This window comes from Pleurodeles waltl, chromosome 5, assembly GCF_031143425.1.
Source record: "Pleurodeles waltl isolate 20211129_DDA chromosome 5, aPleWal1.hap1.20221129, whole genome shotgun sequence".
NCBI classification, from domain to species: Eukaryota; Metazoa; Chordata; class Amphibia; order Caudata; family Salamandridae; genus Pleurodeles; species Pleurodeles waltl.
The window spans coordinates 116,074,250-116,098,506 of record NC_090444.1 but is presented as its reverse complement, the minus strand read 5'-3'; the positions used below and the strand labels follow the sequence as shown (position 1 = coordinate 116,098,506).

The 24,257-nt window shown below is 42.2% G+C and overlaps 1 protein-coding gene across 4 annotated transcripts in view; it reads left to right on the top strand.

Annotated features, from left to right (window-relative positions):
- Positions 1–23,506, top strand: part of NCOA1 (nuclear receptor coactivator 1) — a 722,334-nt gene extending 698,828 nt beyond the window's left edge. For 3 of the 4 annotated variants that reach the window (XM_069233763.1, XM_069233765.1, XM_069233762.1), the window contains 3 exons: positions 7,019–7,202; positions 14,811–14,900; positions 18,720–23,506. In XM_069233763.1, the coding sequence (XP_069089864.1) occupies positions 7,019–7,202; positions 14,811–14,900; positions 18,720–18,893 (448 nt within the window). In that variant the 3' untranslated portion in view covers positions 18,894–23,506. The remainder of the gene's footprint in view (positions 1–7,018; positions 7,203–14,810; positions 14,901–18,719) is intronic. The other variant, XM_069233764.1, reaches the window with a different exon arrangement.
- Positions 23,507–24,257: the final 751 nt, after the last annotated feature.

Genomic DNA, 24,257 nt, shown 5'->3' with positions numbered 1-24,257 from the left:
ATTCAGGCCGCCCCAGGTCATGAGCCATCTTCCTTATGTGCATCAGCCAGGGAATATTCTTTGCATTGTCGCAAGCCAAACAATCCCTTAGGATTTCCCTATTAAGAGTAGCATGTTTGTTACTCCAGATTGAGATCCATAGCAGAAGGGGAGCCAACTGGATAGTATCCTGCACAAACTCAAGCTCCAGTTCCAGGTGAAGGCAAAAACCAGGGATGTTTTGTCCAACTCCCAGGAGCCTTCTACAAAAGCGATTTTCTTCCACCGTAAGAGCTCGAGTATCCCTATACCCCCAAAGTGCCGTGCCATACAGCAGGACAGGAAGGCATTTCCGCCTATAGATTTCAAGCAGGGGCTTGATAGGTCTACTACCTACCCTTACAGCAAAGTCAAAAGCCGCACCAACTGTTGCATGGAAAAGCACAACCCTTCTGGCAATACAGGGTTTCCAGGATCCTTTCTCATCAAAAATGACCCCTAAGTATGGGAACTCATGGACCCTGCTAATAACTTGATCCTCCACCCTAAGCTCCCCCACCCTGCTCAGGGGTCTTCCACAAACCATAAAATGTGATTTCTTAAAATTGACCTCTAAACCCAAAGCTGACATAAAAGTAACATAAGCTCTAACTATTTCCCAGAGACCATTCATTGTGCGGGCCATGTGGACTGCGTCATCCGCGTACGTCAGCACAGGGATATCAATACCCTTCACCTTTGGGACATCCCTACAGTGTTTCATCAAAAAATCAGACAGTCCATTTGTATATAGAAGGAACAAAGTAGGAGCCAGGACACACCCCTGACGCACACCTCTTGAAAGTTTAAAAGCCTCTGAGCATTCCCCATTAGGCCCTACCCTTACATTTGCAACTGTCCCAGAGTGGAGATATCGGAGCAGCTCTACAATATTAGGATCCAGACCTAAATGATTTAGCCTCTCCCATAAAATAGACCGGTTCACTTTATCAAAGGCACAACTAAGGTCCATAAAAGCAAGATAAAGGGTACCTTTCCTTGCCTGCGTGTATTTACCGATCATCATCAGTAAGTTAAGACATTGTTCTCGCGTACAGAGGCCTTCCCTAAAACCATACTGTTCCTGGCTTAAGATGTCATTTCCTATCATCCAGGCCTCCAGACGCCTTAGAATGATCCGTCCCAGAATCTTCGCAGAAGAGTCCAGGAGGGATATAGGGCGATAAGACTTAGGGTCATTACGATCGCCCTTTTTAAACACTGGGACAATACATGCCAGTCTCCAAGAGGCAGGAATGCCCACAGTAACTGCTGCATTGAGAACATTTAGGAGAATAGGTGCCCATAGCTGGGGGTTAGCTTTATATAAGTCCATAAGGATTGAGTCCGGGCCCGGAGCTTTATTGCTCGCGCTACTCTTTAATGCATCAATAACCTCCTGGAGCGAAAACCTGATTGCTAGGTTAGGGGCCACATCATATACGTTCTCCCGGATATTTCTTAAAGGAATACCCTCAAAGATTTTACAAAAATTAATTACCCAGGCCTCCGGGGCGATGTTACAGCCAAGGCCCTCAGATGTTTCTGTTTCAAAGGAACCTCTATTTACCACCTTCCAAAACAGGCCAGGGTCCTTCAGAGCAGTGGCACGCTCTAACTCTTCCCAGGCTTTATCTTTATGTTTTAGCTTACTATCCCTCAGGGCCCTTTTATACCTCATTCTAGCTTCTTTTACAAGGGCCCAATCTCTAGGGTGGTTCTTGGTAACCATCTTTAGGTTTGCCCTTGCATCATAGCAGGCCTTGTCATACCAGCCACATTTAAGTTTACTGGGGTGGCTGCCTAATGAGAGAAGGCAGTCTCTGACTGCTGCATTTACCACTGTTATAGCATCCAAAACAGTCTTAGGATTCGGAGCCTCTATCAGGAGTATTTCCATAAATAGATGTAAATTTTCCCCCACCACCCTTCCTACAACTTTTTGGGGGTCCACTTGCTTCCACCCAAGCCGCCTCCCCTGGTCCTTTATCACCACTGCTACAGGCCTACCTCGTCCTAGTTTACTTAGGGCCCCAGGGAGTTTAAAGGACACTATAAGGGGATTATGATCGCTAAAGCACTCCCCTAGCACTTCACCCCCAGTCACTAAGTCTCTGATAGGGGGAGACACAAAAATGTAATCAATGGTGGATCCAGAACCTCTTCCCACATAAGTTGGAAGTTGGTGGGTACCTACTGCTTCTATGTCATAAAAATTCAGAAAGCCCATCTTCCTGAGTTCCTTTATTAGCTCCCTACCTCTCGAGTCCTGCAGACCATACGCTGAGTAGTCCTCGCAGTCACGAATAAAGGGATTAACCACAGTGCTGAACCTACCCAGCTTGGCATTAAAATCTCCAGAGACGATAGCACAAAATTCCAGCCCCACCTTCTCCATTCTGTATTTCAGAACCTGAAGAACGGAGAACAGAGCCCCAATTTGGCACCCCCCATCCCACACAGCGTTATAGAAGTTAACCAATAAAATATTAAAATTATTGGAGAAGATTACCCATACCAACAATATACCTTGGTGGTTGCAGTTAATTTGAAAGGCACCCACTATCTTGGAGAGGCGAATTAGGGTAACCAGGCCACCTTTCGAGCGGCCACCAAGAGACTGCACAGCTGGAACTGCATATCTATCATACCCATCCCACACAGACAGCCCCTCCGACCAGGTTTCCTGAAGCATGATAATATCATAGTTAGTCACACACCCAACCCATGCTTGATCGGATAATTTAGCATCATAACCCGCAATATTCCATGAGATAAGATTACATTGGGGAGGAACCTCTTCCTGTACAGCCAATGCATTGGCGCATTGTCATTCCACCCCTTCCAAGGATAAATTGCTATTGGTAGCAGTTCTTCTCCTAGTCGCCTGCAGGTTATTCTGACCCTGGAGGGGATTCTTGCCATAACCGAGAGACACCCCAGTACTCAATCGCATGTGGTTGTAAAAAAAGACCAGAGGGACCATACTCATTGAGCCTGCTCTGAGGACAGCAGAACGATAGGTAGAAAGGAGCCTTTGGGTCAGAGCAGGATATCTAACATTTATAATGATACAGTCTTCTTTCCCCACCTTATTTTTGGGGCCGACCCAGCCAATTCTTCTAGCAAACAGAATGTCCTTAAAGTCCTTACATGAAAAATCACAGTTGTTACTCAGCCAATGGCCCACCTTATTTATGAGTTGGTTCGTAGACTCAATTGCCTCAGGAGCAAGGACAGGCACATTTGTCAACACTACCACGTAGGGGGCACATGCTGGGGGGAGATCCAGACAGGCCAGGGAAGGCCTGGCCATCAGCAAGTTTAAATTATCGTTTCCAATCAGCTGTTGGCCAATCCCCCCGGCTGCCACAAAATCCCGATCAGGCTGCCTACTGCAACTAGACATGTTAACAGTCCTACCCGCCCTCAATAGAGAGGTCGGTGCAGCCGGAGCAGTCTCAGCACAAACACCCTGACCCCCAGAATTTACAGGATTTACCACTGGATAGGACGTTTTTCCCAGGGGCCCGCAACTTCCTCTGGTAGGGACAACTCATCACCAGAGTGGGGATGCCTAGTCAAGGCCACACATCCACCTACCCCATGCCTTCCTTGTATTCCGTGCACACATATCTGCGAAACTGTTTTTTCTATGGCTGATAATTTCACCAAAACAGGGGACAGAATCTCCTGGATCAATTCCCGAAATTTGGACAATAAATTGGTTGCATCACACCCCAGGTGCTGACAAGGTGCGAGGTCACCGCTCGCACCTTTAGGGAGCTCCAAGAAAGATGTTTTTGGCTTGGATATCAATTTCTTTAGGGCCTTTTTTTTCCTCGGGGGAGGGCTACATTTATCCATGGGGCAGGCCGGGGGAGAAGATAATAAAAGTCTTTTACTTCTTCTAGAGGGGCCTTGGCCACCAGAACCCTCTATTGACTCTGTTGGCTCAACCTGGACATACTCAGCAGCAGCTATAACAGCACCTTGATCCTCCCCCAGATAAGCCACCTCCACATCCACGGCCTCACGAGGACCATTGTCTATTGGGGCCTGGCGCCAATCCTCCAGTTCAATGGATAACCTCCTCTCTGCCAAATCAATTTCCTTTGTAACAACCCCGACAGCTCTTGCGAGGAAGGAATCCAATGTGGTAGTGCCACTACCCTGTCTGCTACCACCACCACCCCCCAGTGGACCAGTTAATGGACCTTTTTTCCTGCCCATTACTACAAAAATAGCAGAATAAATAAAAACAATGCAACAGCAGAACAACAAACAAAAACAGACTAATTAAGCTGTCAGAAACCCAGTAAAAGCAAAAAAAAAAAACACCAGTTTATACTCCAAGTGTTATTAGATATGAATAGTCACCTTCCACTGAAAACGAAGGAGGGGTGGCCCAGCCCAGCCTCTTACGGGCGATGACGGGCGCAGGACGGGCCCGCCCTTGGCCCGGGCGCCACCCGCGCGCGTCCCGCGACAGCGGGAGAGCGAAGTTAGTTTTAAAGGGCTCCTGCCCCAGCAACAGGTGACGCCTGCCTCCTCCGCTCGGCCAATGCGCTTCCCGCGACAGCGGGAGCGCGAAGTTAGTTTTAAAGGGCTCCTGCCCCAGCAACAGGTGACGCCTGCCTCCTCCGCTCGGCCAATGCGCTTCCCGCGACAGCGGGAGCGCGAAGTTAGTTTTAATGGGCTCCTGCCCCAGCAACAGGTGACGCCTGCCTCCTCTGCTCGGCCAATGCGCTTCCCCTTTCCATCCAGTCATCTCATTGCCACAGAGAATGAACTGCTCAAATGTTCTAGCACAGTTAAGCAGACAGACAGCCCTCCCTTAGAGCGCTTCTTGTTTCTTCATACTAGTATCTTTTTCTCTATTGTGGTGTACAGCTATTCCTTGGGACTTCATCTACAGGAGATAAGCAGGTTTCTTGTTTTGGTATTCAGCTGACTGGACCCTCTGTCCAGATGCTTGACACCCCTTCCTTGGATAAAGCCTTATTTAAGCCATGGCCCTCCTGTGGAGCTAGTAGCATCTACCACAGTGGACCTAACAAACAGTGGCTACTGTGACTTCACTGCTCTGGCTGTTAAGCAAGAAAGTATGAAGCTTGCCAAAATTTCAGCCAAGATGCTTAACAAGAAAGAGGCAAGGACTTAAGTATCTTGAGTGAAGCCACCGGCTGCAGATTAATCAAAAAGCTGCACCTTTTGAAGAGACAAATTGTTCTGGAGATGCTCTTGAAAAGACTTATAGAGCCCATTTCCAGATCCTGTCTTCAAACGCTGTAATGCAAAATGGCTATTATACTACAATGTGCCACAAGAATGGGTGAGAACGTCACACTGTCTATTCAGCTCTCATATCTCAAACTTTGAAAAGTCTTGAGTTACACTAACATCTAACCCATTTTTCATGCCGTAAGTATAGTCATCTCTCCGGATGAATTTGAGAATTCACCTTTTAACTTTATCACAGCCAGCTACTCCAACTGAGAAGGCTCTGCACTTGTTGGGATTGAAACTGTTTACAATACTACATTGACAGAACAAAGACTTTTAGAAAATCAGATTACCTTTGTGTCATATAGCAGTGCTAACAATGGCTTGGCCCTATCTAAATATGTCATAGCCATTCAATGTCAGTATGTATTGCTTCCTGCCAAAAATAGTTTGACAGATTTAGCAGAAGCAACATGCAAATTCGCTTCACTAGAGGCTTGGCGGTCATGGCTGCGCTCTTTGCTGGGGTGATAATTGCTGACCTGTGCATAGCAGCAAACTGGCCTTCATTAAGCATTACTGCCTCGACGTTTAAAAGACGTCTAAGAGAGCAATAGGAAAGCAGTACTGTGGAGCTTGCTTAACTAAGGCAAACCTCATTACTGCTTCTTTGTCATGTGTTTTATAGATTCACTTCTCTAGGAATCATTCAAGCATGTGAATCTTGGAAAGATCCAATGTTGGAGAAGAAAAAGCATCTACGTTATTTCATCTCATTGGGTTGGGTCACATAATGAGGTGAATGGACTACATGGCTATTGTCAATTTTAATTGATTATACACGTGCTCTGTTAATATTGGCTACCAAGGATTCCTAGCCTAGCAACTGGGAATGTCCAAGCCTGTGAATGTATGAAATACACCAAAGCTGTAGAACTATAGTTACAGATAACTACCCTTTTCTTCCTTTATGTGTGGTGGTTGCCTTTTTACCTGAAAATGACTTGTCACACTCTTTGTTTTCCCACATAGCTTGCCATTGTGTTGATAGAAGAATTAATTAGTTTACCTCCTGGATTGGCACATTAGTTCCTAGACTGTAGAGGCTGTAATTGCATTGTCCTTATTAAATATTTTGTTTTAAATATATATGTGAAATACAGTTAAAAGAACCTTTAATGTTACATTTAGTTTACAAAGGTGGCAGCAGGGTTATTTCTTAAACAACAAAAAAAAGCAATTAATTCATCAATAAAGTAAGAGGATGTTATAGTATAGTTCATTTAAATGATGTATATGTTTAGCAATACATTAATGCAACAATCACCTTATTCGGAAACACGTGAGCAGAGAAGATGTGTGAGCAATCACTGATATTAAAATACAATTTGGGGCTGTAATAATGGTCCACTTTTGCACTTAGAAACTAGTTACTCCTACACTCACATGCTTGACTCTGTTTACTTTGAATTCTGTACACCGCTCCTCAATTTTTGGTTCAGTTTGCACCATATAAATACCCCATACATACATGCATACGTAGCTAAGATACCCCCAATACTAATATATTTCAGAGGCGGGTTAGTGTATGTGCCCATAAACGTCGGCACCTTAGATGGTAACACAGATTGAGTATGGATCTGATGACGAGGGGGATGAGGGCAGGAAAAGATGGCATTCTGACCAAATCGAATCCCAGTACTGAGGTATTGAAAGGGGTTAGTTGTGAAATTGATTGTTTAACCCACATTCATTGCAACTTCTGCTTTTACAGTGTGTTCAGTCAGTCCGGGCCAGGTCAGCCCTCCCCTTCCCAACAAGGCATGTACAACAACATGAGCATCACGGTGTCCATGGCAGGAGGGAACACAAATGTGCAAAACATGAATCCAATAACTGGTCAAATGCAGATGAACTCCATGCAGATGCCATCGTTAAATTCCTTGTGCTCGGAGCCGGTAAGTAGAACATACTCTCTCATGTTGTGATATTGTTCTTGAAAAGAGGAGTGGGAAAAAGAACTGGAAGGTGTCCTGTTACTTTTTGACTGAGGCCATATACCATACCACTAATTAGGGGACAAATAGTTTGTTGTTTGAGTAAACTCCAGTTATTTGTGTTTGAAAAAAATAGGTTCATAATGCCATTAAAACATTTTTATTTTGCATCCGAGCGCATTAAAATGAAATAATTCAATTCATAAAACACAACTTTTGAAAAAGCAACAGGGAAGGATAATAAATAAATGGAAACTTTGTACAGTAAAGAAAAGTTCTGAGACAGGTAATAAGGCAGGAAAAAGAGTTCTCGGTCAGATTTAATGATCCTGGACACGTGTGTGTAGTATGATTACAATGTACTGTTAATATCTGACCATCAGGCTGCCACCCTTACATTCTGATTGGACCTCTCTTCTGCAACCCATTTTTATTACATGCTAATTGTAGAAAATCTGTATAATGCATTGTAGTCTATAGGGATTTGAGGACTGGGCAGAGAATGATACGAAAGGCCACGCTCTGTAGCCAGGGCTGGCAGGTAGTTACTAATATCTATCCTAATCCAAGCAAACACGTCACAAAAAAAACCTTTGTTTAAGCAAAGCTGTGGTTTTTAACTCACATCATAAAATAAGGTTTGCTTTAAACCCATACAAATTCCTCTGAAAAACTACAACTGAATGGATGTTAAGATTATGGTCTAAAACCTAAAAGCACTGATTGTGGGCAGTTCTGGTGAGCGATGCAACTATAACCTCTTTTCATGCCCCAAACTCCACTGCTGATGGCTTCACAAATTATATTACTGATGGAGTCACAGGAAACATTAATAAAATCGCTAGTAGCATGGTAACCCCCTTTAAACAATTGCTTTTTATTTACATTTATTTGCTTAAAGCGGAAATGCAGATCTTGCCTTTAAATATAATTAAAGAGAGGACTTAAAATGTTGAAAGTTGTATGGAATTCTTCTAATTGCAGTTAATGGTAATGGGAATAAGTATTACTAGTGAGCAACTGCTGCAGCCTTTTTTCTAGTTCTTTTTTTTTCCCCGCAAGTGCTTTTAGTTTCTAGCTGCAGGGCCACGTAGGAACCCAAAGCAGCCCCAGCAAATTTTGTCAAACCAGCCCCCATACGGTGCGTAGATAGCAGCTGCAGCTAGCAAGCCTGACCCCACTACAAGGAGGGTTTGGGCCCCCAAGAAAAATCGTGCATTCTGCAACACATTTTTCATTATATATTCAATTGTATTAACTTTTAAAGCATAGTAAATGATGACCTTACAGTGCAGCAGGATACCTAGTCATACCCAGAGACATTCATAAGGAGAACACAGAAAATAAGATGAATTTAAATATAAGTGCACACATTCACTGTTAAGCACAGTCAGGAAGCTGAGAACACAATGAAAAAACATTTTGAGGGATGTTCGTATCCTCCACCCCAGTAAGCAGCATGGCAGGGCCGGCTTTTGCGATGGTGGCTCCCAGGGCGAGAATATATTTGGTTACCCCACCCTCCATGAAAACCTCATTCTCTGATTCCCTATCACTCTCCAGCAGTGCCCCTCAACTCTCCATAAAACTCTCTCACATGTATTTCATTTTTTTTATTACGCCTTTCATACCAGTGTAGGGTATTGTAGCACTTTACATCACACACACATGCAGGGACAATTAATCATATGTGTGTAAATCAGTGTATAGAAAAGTGTACATAAGACAAATGTGATTACAGGGTGTAGGATTCAAATCTCATGCATATTGGCAGGCTTTTTTAAAAGTGCTTGGTCTGGAGAAGCACAAACCCAAGATTCAAAACAAACACAGTGCTTAGGGTAGGCTTTACTAATAGTTTATTCCTACACACACAAACCATTTTTAGCAACATTAGGATAATGAAAGACTGGGAAGAAACATAATTTTCTAATCTGCATCGTGGTTTGCATGCAACTCTTTGATGGCAGTTCATAGCTCACTTTGCTATATAAAAGATTGTAACTTATGAACTGCAAGTAGCAAAAGGATCTCTAGGCCAAAACCAGTAACCCACTGAGCTATCCACATAAAATACAGTTCTGTGATCTGCATGTTAACCCTCTGCACTACATTAGATGAGTCAAACCTGCCACTAGACAAAACTCTGATTCCTCTCCAGCAGTAACATTAAGCCAAAAAGCCTCTTAGATCAGGGGAAAGTGGTGGTCAGCTTGTTTTGCTTTCACTAATGACTGAGCTGACAAAAATCTCTGGAATGCACTTCTCAGTTCAAAGAAGACATTTATTATTATTTCACCACGAGGTTCCTAAAAGGAGATGAGCATGTTGAAAGCACACCTTTAAAAATAGTCACAGCAATGAAAGGAAAACACCAAAATGACTCTCCACTGCAATGTACACAGCAAATATATGTATTCACATTACATTATAATGCAAAGCAAATAAAGCAAATAATGAAGTAAAAGTAGGGCCTGCCAAGCTCTTCATCTTTATCAAGCCAGCAAGACGATGACCACGTTCTACTACGAAAGAGAAAGAAGAGATCTCCACCCTCATGGGACAGATATTAGGCATCTGACGCCAAGAATCCTGATTGAGACCACTGACACTCTCACTGTCACACTGGGTCTTTTTTATCTTAAAGAACCAAACGGAGTTTCTGGAAACCCCCCCCTCATTTAGCAATTCAAACATGCTGGCTAGTTTAGGTCTGCTTTGAAAATAACACGTTGGGGCCGTTCCCTGCCATCTGAGTACATCCTTATCAACCAAAGCCCTTGGTGAGAAAAAGCACGAAAACAAACACAGTTTACAATGTGGAAAAGTACGAAGAGATTTAACATGGCAGTGTCTAATGCTACGATAAAGTCAATAGGCAGCTAAACTGAATACAAAATGTAGTCTGCAACTGGTGAACACTAGACAGCTAATCCAGGTGCGAAGTCGTGCAACACAAAGTCAGTGGTCAAAAACACATATTTCACTCCTTTCCGCCCTTTGATCAATGACTTTGTGTAAATTACAGTTTGAAAATCGAATTCTCTTTTTTTTCTCTTTTAAAAAAGAACGTTACAAGCCATTGTACACAGCAACATGGTGAAATGATAAAACCAATCACTACAAAGCAATGGAAGTGGATTAACGTATTGATCTTATTAACAGTTAACCCAGACACACCTACAGTGAAAAAACTGAAGCTTATATATTCTGATAATAACTGATTAAATAGTGTCTCTAGGATAGCAGGGTGGTATAGAATTAGATGGAAACATCATGAGTTCTAATCATGTAAAGGTACACGGTCCACCTGTAAGGTTTGCTGGAATATAAGTGTTCCCATATGAGAATAGTCAGCCAACTGGCACTTTTGCTTAATGAGACTGGCAGCAGTCATCAGATGATAACAAGCTATGGGTTAGTTCGAGGAAAAATGTAATCAAACAGGTTTACAGAATATCCATGGTACTCTGCATTGTTTCCATGCAGAACTTTGATCTGTGAAGCACAATTTGCACTAAATGGGTCCATAGGTTTTGTACTTTAAAAGCAGCAGGAGAGTTGCATAATGGTGATCAACCAGGTTCAAGTTGGGGGTGGGGTCCCTCTCACGACCCCACATGCAAACGCCCAAAGAGAGACCACACAGCACACTCATGGTCAATGGCAAGTCATAGTAAGATCTGTAAAAGAAACAAGTATGATTTTTTTGAAAATATCATTTGTCATCTAAAAAATGCCCCCCCTTTTCCTTTCCTTGTTTTATAATCAGCAGGACATTATTGGGGCCCTTTGCCATAATTTGTGCAGGTTCTGGAGGGCCATTTGGGAATTCAACCCACACCTTAGCACTGAGGTTTTTATCTGCTGAATCACAGCTTCCCTTTCCTTGCACTGTCAGAAGGGCTGGGCAGTCCCCTTCCTCACCAATTCTCCATACACCTCACTTATGACAAGTTGGACAATTCTATCTCCAATCTGTATGAATAAATCAGCTTTTCTACTATTTAACAAAATAGCTTCGATTTCTATCTGTCCTGGTAACTTTCCTCTCCCCAACTGATCTTTGACTGCTTGCGGGACAGATCTCTGTTGTGTGTGCTGACAAATAGGACATTGCAAAATCACAGTTTTTATCAAATCTAGGGGAATGTGCATCCCTCTAATCTCTGCCCACCTGTAAGTGGCTTTTTCTCCCAGGTGTCCACATTTCTTGTGCGCCCACTTAGACATCCCCACCAAGTCAGAATTCTGGGTTGACACTTCTGCCTCTGAACTTTTGTCTTTGTCGTCTGCAAGGGAATTGAACCAGCGTTCTAGTGAGTCAATGGGACAATGAGCATCTATGACTATACTCTGTTATAACATGTCCCAAATTTCCTGCCAAAACTCTTTGCTCCACACCTCTTTTGAGTGAATGAACCCATTATGTGCATGCCATGTGGGAAGCCAAATGGCTAATCAATTGGTAGTGAACCAAGAATCAATGTAAATATGAAAAGTCCCAAGCAGCTCTTGCTTTAAAATCTGATACACATTTGTATATTCTGCATATTGGCTACTTTGTCCTTCTACTGTGGTAGACAACAACTTTTCAGTAACTGGATTGTATGACACTGCTTTCCAATGTCTTTTAGTACCAACGTATTTGAATGAATCATTAGTGAACCAAACATGCTTCCTATCCTCAGGGGACAAGGATTCAAATGGCACACTCCATTTCACTGGTGACTCTCTTATCTGTGGTACCTCCTGCACCCTCTCCTCATCCTGTACAGGGGCTTGTAACACCTATTCATGTAGGGCTGCAGTGTCTGCCGGTCCTACTCGAGCCCTGTCTTGTATGTACCAGATCCAGTGTATGATACTAGCCTCTTGTACATGTCCCATACGGTGAGATTTAGGTGAATTCATCACCCGCTGCATAATTGGTATTTCAGGTCTCAGAATTACATTATGACCTAGTGTTGTTTGCTCAGTATCCACTAGAGCCCAATAACAGGCCAAAAGCTGTTTTTCAGAAGGAGTATAGCGCTCCCCAGAGTCAGGTAGTTTTCTAGTCCAAAATACCAGGGGCACTCTCGTCCTCCCCTGTTTCTGCTGCATACTCCAATTTGCATATTGTCCCTGAATAATTACATGTAACGCAATGTCTCCCTCTTGCACTGGACACAAGTCTAAGGTCTGTTGAATTATTTTGTTTGCCAAATCAAAAGCAACCAGCTGCTTTTTACTCCATTCAAATTCATGTTTTTCCCTGGTTACTTTGTACCAAAGGGTTAAGATTTTACTCAGATGAGGGTCATACCGTTTCCAAAAATCTAACAATCTCATGAAACTCAGAGTCTGTTGCTTAGTGCGAGGAGTAAGAAACTCCAACATCTTTTGTTTTACCTGTAGCAACATCTCTCTATGTTCTGGATTCCACTGAATTCCTATAAACTGCACATTTTGCAACAATCCCTGTGACTTGTCTGAATTAACTGTACACATGTACTCTTCAAAAATTGTCTGAATATACTGGTAACACCGTCAACTTCTTGCTGAGTGTAATCTTTTGAAGAATGCATTTCAACTCCTGCCAAAAACTGTGGGCTACTCTGCGCACAAACTACATTCTGCTCATGCAGCTCACCCTGGCCCTCACCTTTTTTAACCTCCTCATTACTGGAATGTAAAAAGTCAGATTCTCCTGTAACAGCTTGATAGATTTCAGCTTTATTTTATAATAGCTTGTTTTGGTCAAGGTGTTGTCTCAGATCCTTATTTTAATATTCAAACTGTTTACATCTCTCATGCATTTTTCTGTAAGCAGACAAAAGTATCCAAACCCTCCTGTCAAGGACAAAAGGGATATCATTCCGTTCAAAAAGCACCTTTTCTAAACATGAAAACACATTCAGTACTTTTGTTTTATCCAAGCACCCATCCCAAAATGTAGAAAGTCCTGATAAACAAGAAAACACATTTTCAAAGACATCATAAGGCGCTTTTTTTCACATGCATTTTCAAACATGGTTTGCGGTGCTTCTTTTAACTCTGAATAAAAACATATTTATGCTTTTAAATCGTGCACTCTCAACCTCCAACCTCTCTTTTGTAGACTGTCCGATCTACGCCAAAATGTTTTGCTTTCACTAACGACCGAGCTGACAACAATCTCTGGAATGCACTTCTCCGTTCAAAGAAGACATTTATTATTATTTTACCACAAGGTTCCTAAAGGGAGATTAGCATGTTGAAAGCACACATTTAAAAATAGTCACAGCAATGAAAGGAAAACACACCAAAATGATTCTCCAATGCAATGTACACAGTAGATATATGTATTTACATTACATTATAATACAAAGCAAATAATGAAGTAAAAGTTAATCACCGTAGGGCCTGCCAAGCTCTTCATCTTTATCATGCCAGCAAGACGATGATCCCGTGCGACTGCAAAAGAGAAAGAGATCTCTACCCTCACGGACAGATATCAGGCATCCGACGTCAAGAATCCTGATTGAGGCCGCTCACACTCTCACTGTCGCACTGGGTCTTTTTATATCTTAAAGAACAAAAAGGAGCTTTCTGGAAAAAACCCTCATTTAGCAATTCAAACATGCGGGCTAGTTTAGGTCTGCTTTGAAAATAACACATTGTGGTTTGGCCACAATACCAAGATGCTAAATCAAAACAAGGCCGTTCCCTGCCGTCTGAGTACATCCTTGTCAACCAAAGCCCTTGGTGAGAAAAAGCACGAAAACAAGCATAGTTTACAAAGTGGAAAAGTACTAACAGATTTACCATGGCAGTGTCTAATGCTACGACAAAGTCAATAGGCAGCTAAACTGAATACAAAATGTAGTCTGCAACTGGTGAACATTGGACAGCTAATCCAGATGCAAAGTGGTGCAACACAAAGTCAGTGGTCAAAAACACGTATTTCACGACAGCTGAAATTCATTTCCTGCACCCAATCTGAAGCCCTGTTGCGCGCAGAAGGAGGTTGAGCCTAGTCTATGCTAGGCTGCAGGGCCATTAAAGCAGCTTCAGTGATGTCACTGATTATGTCAGTGGTAGTGTGATGTCAACAGTGCTGTCATTGTTTGTGATGTCTTGAGCAGTGCACAGTAGATAGTTTTGATTACTGCAGTGTGCTTTAGCTCATAACCATAAACCATATCGCTTCCACTGACATTTAAGGTGACTTTATATTTGTTGTATCACACATTTTGTGTGACTGAAGTAAATCACTATAACTTGCTTTAATAAATTCTTGTCAGTGAAAGTGGTCTGACTTAAGATCTTATTCGTCATTAGCTGAGCTAGTTCTACATTGTGTAAAGTTATGACATTTCACGTCCAGTAAATTAAACCATCCATTTTGTATTTGTAGCACAATAACTCCAGTGAAGGCCCTGGATATTTTAGAGGACTATCAATACATTATAACGTTTCCCCCATCATCTCACATAATTGTTGAACTATTTATTTCTATTTGCACTTCAGCGATCTTTTTACAGTGGCTGGAGCACCCTGGTGCATTGCCACATCCCTGAATACAGATCCCTTTTGTTTTCACAGGTAAACGATTCAACACTGAGACCTGCAGGGCTTTACTGCAACCAGCTGTCTTCTAGTGATCTCCTGAAAACAGAGTCAGATGGAGCTCAGGTCAGTCAGAGGGGAGCAGCCATGGAACATCTTAACTATTATTTTTTTATGTCATGATCTTCGAAATCTACGAGGCATCACTCACAGTGAATCCCTCCTGAAACCCTTGTGCTGAAAGTCTGGGCAGCACAGGATGAGGGAGCAGTGGACAAGGATGACTTAGTGGACGCCTTCGAGTGCCAGTGAGTGAGAGGCAGGGTATTGTTGCTAAGTTTACATTTCAGAGGGTGGCATATGTGCTAATCTTGTGTCAAAAGTAGCGATGAAATGGGCAGACCAGAAGGGCCCAGCCGTCCTTATCTGCTGCCAGACTCCACTGTATATGTTTTTTGGGTGATGGCATAAGAGACCAGTGTAAATATCAGACTTTCCCTGCACTTGAATTGATGGAAAATAAAGCTACTGTTTCTTTGTGCACAAAAATTAGCACGGACACTTAAATTACATGCCTTTTCCTGGAACCTTCCTCGAGCTAACATCACTTCTTGATAGCGCAGAGCAACATTACCACCACCCACGTCTCCCTGTAAGTTCTGCAGCACTCCAACTGGCCTTCACTTTTACTACTGGCTTCAAAGTTACCTCCATCTTGCAGGAGTTCTCTAAATCCTGCACAGGCTGGAGCATGCTTACATGCACAGAACAGGACGTGCAGCCACTACCTTAATCAAGAGCTAACCCAAAGAGGATGAGTGACTCCAGTTAGGATCCAACTACACAAATCCTTTTCATCAACCAGTGCCTTTTATTTTTTAACACATCCGCTTGCTTGTATGGTCTGCGGCGCGTGCCTGTAAATGCTCCCCGACTATGAGATCGAATTTTCCGCTGCCCTTCTTTGCCGTGCTTCTGAAGTATAGTACTAACAAGAGGAGCTGATTTCAAGCGGATATTGTAAGTGTGCCGTTCACATGTGGCTTCATGGCTAAGGCCGGCTCAAAGAAATGAACATTCTCTCTGCTTCCCCTGATGCTCTGGAAACACATCTGAGCCTGCTGCAGACAAGACTCAGGGACTCATGGGGTGACGAGTCAAAGTGATACCTCTTGATTACGCTTTTGCTGGGAGAATCTGAAGGTGGCATCCCTCGCAGTGATTTCGTCCCACTGTTTAATGTCCTAAGACTGCAAAACTAAGGAAATCTGGCATCACGTGTTGTACATGATCTTATATGCTGCCTTTTCATGTGTCTATTTTTTGAGCATTTTGCGAAATGAGTTGTTCTTGTACAAATACGTGTATCATGTTGCAGTTTTTATATCAGTTGGATGTAAAAAGAAAAATAATGCTGCAATGCAATAGAAAATGTGTTAGAGATTATAGTAAAATAGTCCATCTGAAACAAGCAGCTGTCTGCAACCCAAAGGACCGCCAAGGTTTTAAGTGCTCTTTTAAATTTAGGGTGACACAATAAACATGCTGAGTTGTACTGTGCTTTGTGATATCATCCACTGCTAGCTACCATCACAAGAAAAACAATGCAAGCGTCTTACAGGTAACACAGACCATTCTTCTAGGAAACCACACTTTCTGGATTTTTTAAATGATTTTCAACACTTTGCTTTACTAGTATAGGGCTCTGTAGGGGTTCATGTAACAGTTCTGTGGTTAGGAATCCAAATGTCTGTGCATGAACCCTACAGTCTGGTGGAGTTAGCATGGAGTTTCACAGAGACACTGTTTTGTTGAAGCCAATGCAATGAAATTTGTCTTTGTAAACCATTCGTTCTCCTACCAAAAAGACACCTATGATGAATGGCTCTCAACCTCAGCCTCCTAACAATTGGCAGTGTTCTGGATTGCCATCTATCACTGCAGTTATTCAACTCCCACATCATCTCCCAAACCTTCCAAAAGAATACATAAACTTGTAGTGCTTGTACATTTGTGTGCTGACATAACCCAGTAGTACTTCAGACATCTCAAATATGCTTTTCCATTACTTGCAATTCCCGGGCTGAAGCCCCATTATTTTTGTCTGCCGCCCTCTCATGTCTCAAGCATCCTAGTAAATTCAGTTCAACTCAGTACGTCTGTTAGAAACCTAGAGATTATTTTAGGAACAAAATATTAATTCACGGATTTATATGTTGTGCTGACATGCTACATGCCATCCTCTTGGTCACAGTTAATTCTATGTAGGAATTTAATGGTAATAAAATAGGTTAATGATTATTTATCTTAGCAGGACGTGGTCTGGGTACAGTTCATTCTCATAGCTTTGAAATATGGATGGGGGGGGGGCAGGCTTAGGGACATTGTCCTTCTCTGGCCCTCTTCAGAGGTATCCCTGTGCATACTGCCATTGTAGTGCTACTTGAGCACAGCAGTAGTGTGGCCAGAATTTTGAGTTTGGTCCCTTCAGTTTTCTTAGTCACTGCACTTTCCATTCTGTGCCTCCATGTCTGACTGTGGCTAGTTGTAGAAAAATTGAGTAGTAGTTCTTGGACCATTTATGAATGAGAAAGCTACTGCCAGGAATTATAGACGAGCACCACAACACATGTTTCCTCTCTGGTTATCATGTTCATTGTGTCTTTCTCTGATAGTTCTTTGTAAATGTCCTTCTGAGACTGTTTGGATTTTGTAAACTACATATGGTTAGGATCTGCCTTCAGAACTGGTTTGAGAACATCGAAGACCTCTTAGTATTTCTCTCCTCCTTTTCTACTTTTAGTTTGACAGATAATGTGGTATTTTGTTGACCTGGAAACACTGGTTGCTTCCTAGTGAGGGACAGCTTCGGGTCTAGCCTTGGTCCACATTCTGCTAGGCACGGCACACAGCACGGACGATTTTAAACTTGCATCCTTTATTCTACAGGAAGCCAATGGAAATCTTTAATGAAACGCTGGCAAGTGGGTTTAGACTAGTGCTTTGTCCAGCTGGGATTGTCAGCCATTGTTTTCTTTAAAGACCAGTGTAGATTCCTTTACTTTTTAAATATTTACACTACACTCTAAGTTGCAGTCAGTTTAGTTCGAAAGTGGCATTGGAGGAACAAGAATAACTGGATGGGGTTTCCTCCATATGGAGACTGGGCAAGTAAGCTATCAACATGTAAATGCCCCATGAGATGTCTTTCAAGATATTGGAGATCAGTTTCTCCCTTACTAAAGAACCACATCTATTTCTAATGTTGTGGTTAAAGGGAATTCTTTCTTACACGCTGGAACCTTAAAACCGGCATGAGAGCCTGCAGTCCATGTTCATAGTTAGCTCACTTAACCCTTATCATGTCGTTATCATTCTGAATCACAACTTTTTACTTAAAATATTATTGCTATTAAGATCAGGAACACCATAAGTGCTTAGAAACACTGTTGCTGTTCTCCACCTGTGGTCAGCACACTAATAATATGTTTTCATCTCAGAAGATTTCATTTGTTCAGTTGCAAAATGTGGACGCAACTTCCCCCATTTATTTTATGAAATAGGGTGAAATATTAAAACTACCTAATAGAAGGCTTTCTGTGAATGTTTGTGATTCCCATTCATGAGTGTTGACTAAAGGTAGACTTTTAATTCTTGCAGTTTTTTCTGTATTATGAAAAGATGAGTTTGGAACTTTGATGGGTAACAATAAAAAATATTTAAAAAAACATAAGTATCCTATGGTCCTTTTAGTGGTATTCCATGAGGATCTAAATGTATTCTGTATGATATAGAAAAACGAGTAAATGTGTGTCTATAGAACTGGAAGCCATGCACATGCCTGCATTATTGGTAGCATTGTATAGGCCCGCGTAGTCGAGGCAGAAAGAAAATGGCTTTTCTTTTTTTCCCTCTCCCTTATTCCAGTGTTTTCTTTCCTGACAGGTGCAGCAGGTCCAGGTATTTGCTGATGTCCAGTGCACGGTGAATCTAGTCGGTGGGGATTCCTACCTGAACCAATCCAGCAGTCCGATGGGATCGCAGAAGAACACCTCTTCTGGCTCTACAACGCCTCAAGCCCAGCAGAAGAGCCTCCTCCAGCAACTGCTCACTGAGTAGCCACTTTCCAAAGGAAAGGAGGGGAAGCAAGGAATGTGAAATTCATTAACAGATATATATATATATATATATATAAATATATATATTATATTTTTCTGAGATTTTTGATATCTCAATCCGCAGCCATTCTTCGGGTCGGTAGTTTGTGGAACAAAGAGGTATTTTTGTTTTGTTTTATTTTTTTGTTTTATTTTCTTATGTTTTTTTGTGGTTTTTGTAACCACATTGGAATGTTCCTAGACGTTACAGGGCCAGGCAGTCCATTCCTTGAGCCAAAAGACAAACATTTCCTATTTTTCTAATCGGTTGCTGGAACTTCTGATTGCAGACGGGAAGGCACAGGAACAGGAATGAAGACCCTAAGAATTGTATGCACTCAGTTTCAGCTGGATCTGTCACTGACTCCAAGACTGGCAAAAACACGCACCTTGGCACCGGGGGCGACAGACTATGGGGACGAGTGGGGGACATAAGCTTCTCCCACAGAAAGCCATTTGTTATCTCTCAAAAAACACCCCTGCATCTTGGTCGTATGTACAATCATAATTTTTTTCCTAGCGGTGGTGACTTTCTGGATTTTTAAGAGATCGTTCCTTCAGTCATCTATTTCATGACTTTGAGGCAGATTTGAATACCTGCCATCGACCCAAGAGCAGAGGTGAAAATGTGTCCATTGTAACAGGGCTCGGATCGAAAACAAACATGGCAAAACGTTTGGAGATTTTTTAAAAAGCAATAATTTACGAGTAAATGACGAGGGAGACGTATTGTCTGTGAATGTACATATGTGTCTGATCGATATATTTAAAAAAAATAAGTAACGTCTGTCATTAGATCAGGCTAGTGCAGTACAACTAAGTTTGACTTTTTAACCTAAAGAAATGGCCAATATTTTATCCTGGTAGACTTAGGGACTGATTACGACCTTGGCGGATGGGATACTCTGTCACAAATGTGACGGACATCACGTCCGCCATATTACACGTTGAATTATATCCTATGGAACTTGTAAAACGGCAGGCGGGATATCCATCCTGTTTGTGACGTAGGATCCTATCCACCATGGTCGTAATCAAGCCCTTACTTAGTTTTTTCACAAATCTGTTTCTTCACATCATAACTTATACGAGGTTTGTCTGTGCTTTTTTGTAGTTCCTGCTCTCGTTCTTGCACTTACAATGAGCCATGTCTGCAGCTCTCTTTCATTGTGTCTGAAATCTGAAGATGGTCGGCATGCTGATGGGACCACAGCATTCCGAGCAATGCTGGCAAGTGGCCGGGTTGCTTTTATATGCCCTGAATGCAGTGTGTTTTTAAGGAAAAATGTGTTGTGATGGTAAGCATGAATGAGCGCAGTGACTGATGTTGCTCAAAGATGATCAGCACCTAAAAAAATGTATGTTGGTCCCATCAATGCTTTTCTTGTTTAATCTAATTCGGACCCTATTTTGCCTTATGTTCTCGTAGGGAATCCGAAACACACTATGAAGATGTGGCCAGTTTTGTATAATTTTAACAAATTACTGCGTTGTTGATTCTTTTGAATGTATGAGTGATTTTTTGTGTTTTGTAGGGAAGGTGATGGGATACTAAAGTGCACTATTAACAGTGTCCATAATCACTGGACCATTGTAACATTTAGTGAATCGCCACAGAATCTGGAAACAACTAGCTAAAAAGTATTTCAATCACATAGGTAGAGTAGATACTTTGGGAAGTACTGGAAGAACACAGTAATATTGATTATTTGGGAAGCCCTTCAGATTACTCAAGGGTCGAGTAAACATGACAAGGGAACACTGGTTGCGAGAGTGAAGTTTGGAGCTTAAGTATATTCTCAACCTGCAATCTTGGACATCTCGAGATTATACCCGTCTGTTCTGGGTAAAAAGATAATGATTTTACCTCTTTCTTTGTTATAAAACATTTTATACATGTCATTCCTTACTTACGCAATACCTGTTTTTTCTGAATCTTCTTTCCCTGTTGTTTTTTGTCATTTAATTCAGACTGTAGTGCCACCTCCCCAAAATTTTAAAAGACTGACTGTCCCTGCCTAAAGACAAGGGAGGCAGTCCTATAGATCTATGTAAAGTGGAAAAGCCAGTTGCAAATTTAAAGCAGTTCTAGCGTATTAAGCGTATTGTAGCACTACAAGGCATGGCAGATTGGGAGAATGGCATAACTTCTGTCGATTATCACCCTACTGCTCCTTTCGACTTGAACATCAAGTTTAAGGATGCCCTGTGTCTGAAGCTAAGCTGCCTCTGCACTTTCTTTCTGATTTCATCTTGGAATCTGAAGTGTGACTTTAACAAGACTTTTCACGCCAAGGAGACTGAAAGAGCATGGGCTGCTTTAAAGATACCAAACAGGCAACATTGATGATTAAGAAATCTGTCAACAATAAATAGAAACTATGAAGGGTGGGTTTATTATGGGAAACACTTATCCAGCCTTCCCTATTCACCCCAGTCATGGCAGCCTAGAAGGATGAAATGCCAACTCACCACTTCATCAACAATCTCATTCCAAGAGTAGAATGTTGCCCCAAGGTTTTTGGTGTGAATCATGGTGTCTCAGTCTAAGAGGTCAGGCCTCTTAATGTACAGTACGAATTCTACAGTAAAGCTATCATCTGCAAGCTGAGCCCATCAGACTGTTATATTTCTTAGCCCTGACCTAGGAAGAACTTTGTAGGCCAAAATTATCTACTTAAAACGTGTCAAATTTCACAAGAATACAAAACGGGTTACTAAGACCAGAGATTCATCGGCTGAAAGTACAAATTTGCCTCCTGCATGAGCTGGAGCATCCACTGCAGTGTAAGGAGAATCTGCTCATGTGGGTTGTTCACATGTGTGCAGACATCTTTCATTCATTGAACCAATGATTCAGGATCAGAGTGGTCACAAATAATGTAGTGATATCTTGTCTTGAGTACAGTGAAGTAGGATCCTCATATAAAAAGAAGGCGTGTCTACAGACAGGACGGTATTTAAATTAAAGAGCTATAGTCTCAAATCTTTTACATACTACAGAACCATTATCTTGCACCTGCTCCCTTTATGGTGGGGTGGTTTAAACCACATTTCGCGCTCCTTGCTAATTTCCCACTGGACAACCTGTGAAAACAAAGGGTTTAAAGCGCACAGACTGGGAAGAGAGATTCTTGTTAGGGAAACGGTCATACCTCCTGGCGGTGGACCGAAGGAATGAACCTACTTTTCTGATGGCACCCAGGTAGTCTATGGTGATATTAATTCTCTCTCCCTTTGCACTGCGCTCTGTAGGTCCCATGTTGATCCTGGCTGCCGACACACGTATGCTGGTAGACTGAGGCAGACGAGCTTTGCCTCTATCACTTCTATAAATAGGGTATAGTTCCTAACTTACGACTCACTTTGGGACGAGCCTCACCTGGAGAGCAGCCTTTAGTGGCACCAGTGCAGTTTGCTACTTGGACTGATCTTTTGTGAACAATGTCTTGTGTTTCTTTTCTGTGATTCTCTCCATCTCCAAATCCTTGAGAACAAAGCCGTCGATAGATACAGCGGAGGTCGTGTGTCACACTAGTGGTGTAGCTCCAAAGATTTTCTAGAGACTCAAAACACTAAGTCCAAGCTCTCTCCGATGCTATAGAAACATCAGGTATCCCATCTCTGCTGTTGACCTCCAGCGAACAAAGTTTAGTATCTGTCATTATTACTATTAAGGTCCACTAAGCAGGTTGTCTAAGCATCAGTCACATGACTACAAATGCCACTTATGGCCGACTGTCGGCTCAGTTTATGGAATGCCTATGTGTAGTAGACCTTTTTAATCACTGTTGGCCATGAGGATGAGGGCAGAGCTATGTCAATACCAAATAGTCCTGTAGTCCTAATGCAGAGTGGGACAGTTGTGGGCACTCTAAACCAAGGGTGTTGCATGGGTGTATTTTTCCTTGCAAGTTCATATATTGCACTGATTATATCTGGCATCCAGAACTATACCAAATACATCTTGCTGCAATCAATATTTATGGGAACATACCTGCGGAAGCCTTTTTCATTTTTTCATGTAATTGCCACATCTTTTCATACTCACCTGGAGTCCCACACCACATTCTGAACTTTTCACACCTAATGTATGAACACTTCAAGGCCCTGACACTTCTAGCAAATTAAGTTCCTTCTCCCTGGAACTGCTTTCCATGTGGCAAGAACACCAACGTAAAGAGCTGAGCAGATTTTACTTCCACGTGTGTGCACTCTCGGATGACAATGCGCTCCTTATTCTCAGAACTTTCTTTAGAGTGCCCACACCTGCAGGGCCGATCCAATTATGTTGGTTACTTCTGATTCAGCTTTGAAGCTGAAACCCCTGGAAGTGTGTTGGAAAATACCCTCCTGCTTCAAGCTTTTAAAATGATCCTTAACTCCCACCTTGCCAACTTCTTCAGTGCAGGCAAAAAGAACACCAGCGTCTACAGACGCCAAAGGTACCCTAAACTATACAAATTGCATACCCTTCATTACCGTTACTTCCAGATGGAGACGTAGGGCCTGATTACAACTTTGGAGGAGGTGTTAATCCGTCCCAAAAGTGACGGTAAAGTGACGGATATACCACCAGCCGTATTACGAGTCCATTATATCCTATGGAACTCGTAATTCGGCTGGTGGTATATCCGTCACTTTACCGTCACTTTTGGGACGGATTAACACCTCCTCCAAAGTTGTAATCAGGCCCATAGGCTTATTTTTGCCTACCAAAGGAAATCTTTAACTATTTCCAAAGAGGTACTCACCAGTTTTGAGTTTTTGAAAAAATAACAACTATTAAAGATGTTAAAAGCAATCTGCACAACAGTTAAATGGTTCTCGTTTTTGTTCCTTGCAGCACAAGGCCCACACTTACCATCAGCCAAGCTGATTTGTATTTCTGTAGGCTTTTCACACTGTGCTATTGTCCCTCAATTTATTACATTTTCCTGGAGCATGCTTTCTTTTCTCTACTGGTGATCTAAGATCAAATATGTTACCGCTGCTCTTCCTTGCACTGGCTGTCAGTCCCATGGAGTGAAAATCTTATTACACTTCTTTGTCTATTTTATTTCTTGGTATACGTTGTTACTGATCCTTCGGATGCTTGCAAGTTGCATGGAGGTTACTGGAGTACAAATAAAATAAATTGAAAAACCCTCCCAGCCATTTCTTACTAGATAAGGCGAAATCTGGTCGCAAAACTTCAGGCCAGTACTCTGCACTGACAAATCTGTTAATGCCATGAAAGTTGTGCATCACTGGTCAGGGTAACTCGACATTACATGTCCACAGTATGCAGAATCAAGCATATCTGGGTTTATGTGAAATATAGTGA